General features: G+C 33.7%; 1 protein-coding gene across 1 annotated transcript in view; it reads right to left on the bottom strand.

Annotated features, from left to right (window-relative positions):
• mgat5 (alpha-1,6-mannosylglycoprotein 6-beta-N-acetylglucosaminyltransferase) overlaps positions 1–9,158 on the bottom strand; it is a 76,638-nt gene that overhangs the window by 18,261 nt on the left and 49,219 nt on the right. Inside the window, exons 8-10 of the mRNA XM_067395945.1 lie at positions 8,355–8,524; positions 8,142–8,276; positions 6,670–6,803 (exon numbers count right to left, since the gene is read on the bottom strand). Coding sequence (XP_067252046.1) covers positions 6,670–6,803; positions 8,142–8,276; positions 8,355–8,524 — 439 coding nt within the window. The remainder of the gene's footprint in view (positions 1–6,669; positions 6,804–8,141; positions 8,277–8,354; positions 8,525–9,158) is intronic.

Genomic DNA, 9,158 nt, shown 5'->3' with positions numbered 1-9,158 from the left:
ATATTGGGGGCGTACACCCCGACTGTTACGTAACAGTCGGTGTTATGCTGAGATTCGCCTGTTTTCTGGAGGTCTTTTAAAAAAATTAGATTTATATAAGGAGGAGGAAACAATGGAGTTTGAGACTCACTGTATGTCATTTCCATGTACTGTACTCTTGTTATTTAACTATGCCAAGATAAATTCAATTTTTCATTCGAGGGCACCTTTAAATATCTAGTGCAGTCATGAGTGACTCTAGAGGGCGCAGGCTGATAGGTCCTTTAAAATCCACAAGCAATCACATTATTATCACATGGCACAAGCTGATTGGCCAATGAGATTGCTTGCTTAACATTTAAATAGTCTGGTTCATTGTTTGCTGTATGCTAGTCCTGCAGTGCCTCTGAACTCCTCCACTTCCCCCAGCTCCACCTGCCTAAATCTGCAGCAATAATCAACAGAAACAGTGTAGCAGATTTAGTCCAACAAGACCTAATACATTAAAATGTCCAAATTCAATAACATGCTAAATCTACTCTGAGTGCTGACATGATTGATTATGGCTAATTTTTAAAGCAAGAACAAATAACTCTGTAAATATGAACATGAATGTATTAAAATAGCAAATAAACAAACTCACACCTTAAGGCAAGTCAATTATATGATTAAACTTGATTTAAAATGAAACATTACATTTGTGACTTGTGCTGGCAAAATGAGTCGGAATGCACACTGGCTAATTTCGAGCTACAGGCAAAACAAGTGAAAAATGTCAATTCTGGTGAAATTAAGGTTTTTACAAAAATGAGTTCATTAAGCCCTGTCTAGCGAACCCAATGCTACAAATAGCAATTAAAGGGGACTCTCAGTGATATTTCAAATCCACTGTTTGGAAGTTAGTCGGGCCGAGTCAAACAACAAACGTCTAACCAATCAGCATTAGGGGCGAATGACGGTCAAGGAGAGAGAACGAGCAAGAGGGAGATTTGAAAATAAGAAAAAAAGAAGAAAAGAAAAAAAAAAAACCACTTTAGAACAAGAAATGGGACTCAATATAAAACAGCTCAAAAGAATATCACTGAAATGAAGGTTTATGCCTGGGTAAGTGCTTTAGGACCCGGTTATATTAGAAAAGCTTTCCAGCTCTGGAACTTAATGCACCAGCTCTGTACTTACTGCACCTTTAAACATCTAAAAGCATCTTTATTTGTATGTTTTCTGAGAGGAGTACCTTTCCTTTGACCATGAAAAATGCAATTTTTTCTCTGCTTACTTTTGGACGACTACCGCTTCCCCTCAGAACAAGTTTGGTATTGTTGTAAAACGCAACATTCCAGCTTTGTGAATATTCATAGGGAATTCTCGATGGTCTGAGTCTGAACCAATGAAATTTGATTTTCAAACTCATGCTGAACCAAACAATCTTAATCGCGCTGACTGACAGATCAGAAACGTGCGCACAAAGACACCGTGATATACACACATATATTCACGCAAACATTATCTGTTATATCTTAAGTGAATGTTTGGTTAAATGTTGGGGAAAAACATCTGATGTTTAACATTATATTATTGATATAGCCTATAATATATAATATATATTAATATATAGGCTGTCTGTTTCATTAATGTTAATCAAACAATTGTGGAATCATGGAAAAAATGTTGATATGGGCTCTCACTTGGTTTGGTGGTATTACCAGGGATTTTAAGGTTTGGTTGCTGGTGATTTTGTTTGGGAACCTTCAGAAAAATAACTTGAGTTTTCACAAAATTGACTTTTCTGACTATTGACTTCAAACTTCAAATAGCTCAGTCGATTTTTGTCGGATTTCCAACAAATCAAACATTATTTTGACATTTTTTTTAATAGAGATTGTGAAAATAACAACTCAATTTTTGAAAATTTGCCCTCATTTTGCCAGCATGGGTTCACACTTTTTTTTTTTTTTTTACATTTACAAACGTCAAGTTTGGGCAAGACATCAGATGTTGATAATTTAAAGCATGCTTTATAAAGAAACTGACATGAAAAATAAAATAAATGATTAACAAAACGAAAAAGAATAAAGTTTTATTAAATACTGAAGTATTATTTTGGTAACAATTTTCACTTGTTCCATTTGTTAACATTAGTTAACTACATTAGTTAACATGAACAAACAATGAAAAATACTTCTAATGCATTTTTTAATCTTAATAAATGTTAATTTCGGCATTTACTAATTCATTATTAAAATCAAAAATATTATTTAATGGACCTAAAATAACATGAACTAACAATGAACAGCTGTATTTTTATTAGCGGACATTAGCAACGATTATCAAATACTGTAACAAATGTACTGCTCACTGTTTATTATATTATACATTAACAAATGGAAAGTGTTTATTGGAAAGTGTTTGCATTTTTTCTTTCCAAAACAAGAACATCTATTATCTAGCACTGAACATCAGGACTGTAGTGCCTGAAGGAAAGATGTTCAGATTAATTGTGTACGAGAAAGATCCGTGTGGGTGTCCAAGTTGCCAAGCGAGGAGTTGTTACCACGACAACGGTAGTCCAAGAGGTCGCCAAGGCAACGAGGCTTGGCAGAGAAACACCTGAATGCCATCTGTCCGAAAAATTCAATCCTGAGATTAAGAATTCTTATTTAAACACACACGCACACACACCTCAAACGCGAGGCTTAGAGTGAGTGAGTGTGAGTGTGTGTGTGGTTATTGCCTATGGGAGCAGCTGTAGTGTGTTGTCACGGTTACCCGTCAATTCCAATGAGAGTGCAGGATGAAATTCAGAACCCAGGCGGCCCATAATGCAATTTGCGCAATTTTGCAGAAACCATAAATGGAGTTTAAATGGAACACAGTCCTCTTTCTCTCCTCCTCGCTATAGTTACTGTAAATAGCGCATATTTGTAAGAGAAAATGCACACACATACACTCTAATGTCACCTGTCAATCACAGCAATCACAGTTATTGGCTTGAACAACAAGCGAACATTCTTTTTCTGATTCTGCACATACAAGATCTGTTCTGAACGATAAAATAAAAAAAAAAAGAGGAAAGTTTGTGATTTAATTGTGAAATACAAATCTAGACCTTTCAAACACGCACCCACGTCCTTCAGAGGACCGTTTCAAAACATGATGCAGCAAAAACACACAGAAATGCTGAAGAGACACATTACACGGTTTGCAGGCGGCGTCATGAAGATGTTGTCAGTAATACCTAGGAATGCGGGGAGTTTGTGTGTGTGAGAGAGAGTTTATTAAGTCTAGTAGTGGAAGTATAGGAGTGGAAAAAAACAAACAAAACCTCAGCATATTTCAAAATACACACACACACAGTAATTCTCCAGTCACTGCAGCGGCTTTAATCGGAGATAGACATCTTATCCTGATGAGTGTGATACAGTAATGTGCTTAGTATGAGTGTGGATTAGTTTCTGAAAGCCAAAGCTTTGTTCTTATATAAAAATTACAGGACAAAATAAATGTGTTGGGGTTTATATATATATATATATATATATATATATATATATATATATATATATATATATATATATATATATATATATATATATATATATATATATATATATATACAGTACACTGCGTTCCAAATTATTATGCAAGTGACATCAGTAAGATTTCAGTACAATAAACATTCAGATTTTAGTTTTTCTAAGAAAATGTTTGTTTGTTTATTTATCCATGTCTTTTTAGATAACTGGTATCAATCTCAGATTAAATAATTTTTCCAGATCTATGTAAACCCCTACTTAGAGGTTGTTCCACATAGGGCTTGGCGATGTATCGAATGCTTTTGTCACGCGCATTTCTTCAGTAAAGCCGGTTCCCTGATTACCGCTAAATCGCCATCACCTGCTTTCAAATGAACGGCATTTAATAGACAGAACCGTAGATCACTGATAAGACACGCAATATTGCGTTCAATATCGATATGAATCGCCATCTGTTATTTATTTATTTATTTATTTTTTTCAGGCCAACTCCCTACCTCCTCTTGAATTAATAATTCAACAGCACAAACAGACAACTGTGAAATACTGACGGTGAGGGAAGCTCTTAATTAGGCCGAACGCTAAAGGAGAAGTGCTTTTCAATGCACACTGTGAAACGAGACACAGACTGACCCTCCTACTGACTCTGAATTTAAGTGTTCATATTTTATGCATAAAGACTTTAATATTTATATTCATATTAATGGTTACTCCTCTCAGTAGCCCGGGGCATTTTGTTTTTTGTTTATGAAAGGTATCTATACAAGCGAACAGGAAAGAAAACAAAACTTTTCTCAGTTCGCATGTGGCGGCACCAGTGTCATGCAAAGGAGAGGAAGTTGGTTAGTTTCGAAAGAGAGTGAATGTTAGTGTGTTTTTTCAAGCAAATGATTCTAGTGTAAGGGCGTGCGTAAAACTGTCTCTCAGTTTTACTCTGGAAATGGGAACTTTCTTCCGTGACAGCAAACCCAAAGCAGCCGCAATGACGTAATCTTTGCTTAGCAAACTTTGAAAAGCGAAACAAATGATATCAAATGGGAATTAAATTATTCCAGGAGCATAATGCTCTAATGAAAGTGACTTCCTCCCTCGGTCTCGAGGCGCTCCAGCAATTCCCTCATCTGATATGTGTGGGAAGTGTTGAGAACAATATCACCTGCAGGACGGGCGGCCCGGAGGACGTTTAACTGTAAAGAAACCGGGCATGTCATTATGGTCTGTCATACAGACAATTTATGAGGTCAACGGAGAGCGCCGAGATGTTTATCAGCTGTCATTTTTTGTGCAATGAGATATCGCAGTGCATTGTGGGATGCGTCTTGGGGACAACAGAATAAAGAGTTTTGACTGACAGCGTTAAGAATGGAGGGCATATACGCACACGTGCACATGCATCTGGTGTAACCGGGTCGCAATATTTGAAGCGTACGGTTTCAGAATTGCTTGAGTTTACTAATGCGTCTGAATCCCGAGTTGACTGACAAGACAGACAGGTTATGTGTCACTCTGCTGTCAACGTTCATGTTCTCACAGTAGTTTAGATGCCTGTGGACTCACGCCAGGGTCAATTACACACACCTGTCAAGGCTCCGTCTTCTCCAAATCAAACACCAGGAGATCAGATACACAATACCCCACACACACCACACTATCAAATATGTAGTTGAACTCGGATGTCGAGTATGTACAGGTCATATTTAACTTGAAAATCCAATGAAAAACATTTGGCATTAAGATGTTTTGCAATGTAACAGTTTTTGCATATTGCCCCACAAATTGTCATTACCGTAATCCAAAACAATGAAATATTATTATTTTGTCAAATATTAATATATTAGTTTGTACTGGCTTTAAATGTATGCTGATTGTAATAAAGATATTTTTAAAAATATTGTTTATTATTATTATTATTATTACTTAATTTCAGTAATTTTTAACAATTTCAAAAACTCATAAGTAAAACAGGCACATTATGGTAGAGAATATGACAATGAGCTTAATTGAAATGAAAAATGTCAAAATGTAAAACAAAACAATTATATAATTTATTTATATGTAATTATTTTCATGCCATTTGCGTATAATTCCCCATAAACTGTCATTACCAATATGCAAACCAATGATACATCAAGTTCTACAATTTAAGTCAATTTATTTTTAAGTCTTCAATTTATCATGATTTTAATTTAAATAGATATTTTAAAAATCAATCTTTTTTTATTTCAGTAATTTTATAAGAATTACAAAAACAAAAGCAAATTGCTGGTTGTGTTATGGTTATGAGAATATGGTGGGAAAATGAGCTTAATTGTCATGAAAAAAAAGAATAATACATTTACAAATATTTATTTGCTTTTTTCAGTCTTTTTTTTTAAAGGACTATTAAAAAAATGCATTAAAAACAGGTCTATTAAAAACATTACTTTCAAGGCAAATTATGTTAATGAGAAAAAGGAAGAAAATTGTACAAAACGGAACAACAACAACATTAATAATAAAATTAACAATAATTATAATAATCTGCATTTTGGCTTTTTTATTCATAATGATTAGGCACATTTTTCCAGCGACTATAACTTTACTTTTTGTGAACAAATTTAGTATTTTTGGTTTTAAAAACGTTATAAAAAAAATTATAAAATACTATAATATAATATTTTTTGCTAATATTTTTATTTTATCAAATTTTAATAATATGACTTAATTTTTATTTTTACATTTTTTGTAATTAAAATAATGACTGAAAATGTAATAAATACTATAAAACTATAGTTTTCTTATCTTTTTTGTGGTGAAATAATAATAATAATAATTTAATTATCATTATTATACAAATTAAAAGCCCCTGAAATCAGCAGGTATAGCTCTGCTTCAGTACACTGCAAAAACACTTCAAACATGTGTTCTCTGTGAAACTAACCTCTGCTCTCAAACAGGCTTAATCAGAAATAAGAGCAGTTCTGCTTGGAAAGCTGCGAGTGTTATGAGAATGTCAAAGTCTGTTGGTAAACAAAAGAGCTATTCAGAGGCCGAGACGATTGGAGACGCCACCCAAAACCTCCGGAACCCTGATGCGGTCCGGATAAAGTTTCCATGTCCAAAGGGTAAAGCAGAAAAGTTAAATACACGCATACAAAAAGCCTCTCTCATGCACACTTACGAAACATGGTGTTGAACTGTTGGGGGTTCAGGTTCCACTTGCCCCACGGAGTTTTGTGACCTTTCGACTGGGCGTAGTGGGCGTGGTTAAACTCCGGCTCGGTCCCGAAGGAGTCCAGGACCCTCAGCATGCACCTGAAACAAATGATCAAAGCTTGAGTGTTGGCAAATAACAGCAGCGCACACGCTAGACACATAGAGCTGATGTCTGTACATGAAAAAAAATATTTACATATATTTATATAAACAAACAAACAAACAAACCATAAATAAATAAGAAAAAGCTCAAAAGTAAAACAAACAAACCAATGAACAAAAAAAACCCTCATTTTTTGTTAACTCACATTTTGTTAATGAGTATATGGCAAAAAATTGTGCTAAATTGTCATTGAAAAAATAAGTCAAAATGGAATAATAATGATAGTAATAATAACACTAATAATACAGAATAATAATCAGCATTTTGGCATTTTCCCATGGCAGTTAAGCACATTTTTCCACCAAAAATCTTACTTTCGATAGAAAAATTTATTATTTTTCTGACTGTAAAAAAAAAAAAAAAATATATATTATATATATATATATATATATATATATATATATATATATATATATATATATATATTATATATATATATATATATATATATATAAAAAATACACTATTTTTAAGTTTTATTTTTGAGTATTTTTGTATTTAAAAAATTTGTATAATTATTATTATTATGTATATGTATGTGTTTATTATATATATATATATACACACACACACACACACACAATAATAATATTAGTTAATATTAATTAACTATTTTTCATAGACATTTACATTTCAGTTATTTTTGAGTATTTTTGTATTTAACAAATGAGTAAAATTAAAGCAAAACAAATATACACATTATTATTATTATTATTATTGTTATTATTATTATTATTATTTGTGTATTTACTTGAGTATTCAGGAAAAATTACTAAATTTAAAAAAAATGAAAAACACTACAATACAACAAACAAATTCATAAATTCATAAATATCTTTTTCAGAAGACTTGGCCAAATCTGTACTTACACACATATATGTTATAAATAGTAAAATAAACAAAGGCGGTCTATAACCCTAGAGGAGGTTATCCATTAGTAAACAATAGTGTTCAGTAACAGCTAATAGATCTGGACAGACGACCCTGATTACTCCATAATAACAGCTCGGATTCACTCCGGCGCGTCAGGATGAGATCGACCCCGAGGATCTGTCTCGCTGTCTAAAGGAGACTGAAGATGGAGATAAAATCAGGAGATCAGGTTTAGACTCATTTATAACGGCTTTACCTGGTCTATAATGACCTGCCGTCTCAAATGAGTCTCACGTTTCTCAATCGGGCTGAAGAAAATGTGACAGGGGAAGGTCATGGCCACATACGGAAGTTATTAATCAAATACTTCATACTAAAACACAAATAGGATGTGAACGTACTGGTAATGGACCCAGGACGGGCCCAGAGTCTTCTTGAACTGAGCCAGACCAACGATGTCTATGTAGATGAGCTCCACAATTTTATCACCCTTTGTGGGGCAGCTGGACTTGTTGCCCATAACCTTCTTCATGATCCTGGAGAGAGACAGTGCTGAATTAAATTGAACTGAACTGAATCGATACTTGAGTACACAGAGGAAGGCAGTGACTCACTCCTTAAGCTCGGCGAGAGACGCTGAGATGCGGATGTCATGTCCGAGCAGGTACAGGGTGGTGATGAGGTCACTCCACTGAACAAGCTCCCCCAGAGGACCCCCGCTGAACGCGTTCTCCGCTATTTTAAAACCAGACTCCTTCGTCAGGAGACCCAAGTGCACCAGGATCTAAAAAAGAAAAAAATATATAATTTGTCTGACATAAACTGAGTTTAAACATTTAATATTAATATATATATTAAATAAAATCACTCTAAAGTGGACAATTAATTAAATGATATGGTGAGTAAGTGATCATCAATATATACATTTTTATTAGAAAATATAAATTCTTTATTAGAAAGAATTGATTATTATTATTATTATTAAGATTATTAAAGGATTAGTTCACTTTCAAATTAAAATTTCCTGATAATTTACTCACCCCCATGTCATCCAAGATGTACATGTCCTTCTTTCTTCAGTCAAAAAGAAATTAAGGTTTTTGATGAATACATTCCAGGATTATTCTCCTTATAGTGAACTTCAATGGACCCCAAATGGTTGAAGGTCAAAATGACAGTTTCAGTGCAGCTTCAAAGCATTCTATGCGATCCCAGACGAGGAATATGGTCTTAATTTTTTTTTTTTTTTATAAGTTTTAACCATAAATGCTCATCTTGAACTAGCTCTCTTCTTCTTCTTCTCTATTAGAATTGCTAAGTGTATTACTGCCCTCCACAGGTCAAAGTTTGAACTCATTTTTATATACTTGCACTAGCATATTGAATATGACAATTTAGTTCAAACTTTGACCTGTGGA

This window comes from Chanodichthys erythropterus, chromosome 10 (genome assembly GCF_024489055.1).
Source record: "Chanodichthys erythropterus isolate Z2021 chromosome 10, ASM2448905v1, whole genome shotgun sequence".
NCBI lineage: Eukaryota > Metazoa > Chordata > Actinopteri > Cypriniformes > Xenocyprididae > Chanodichthys > Chanodichthys erythropterus.
The sequence above is the reverse complement of the archived record's forward strand: the minus strand, read 5'-3'. Positions and strand labels throughout refer to the sequence as shown.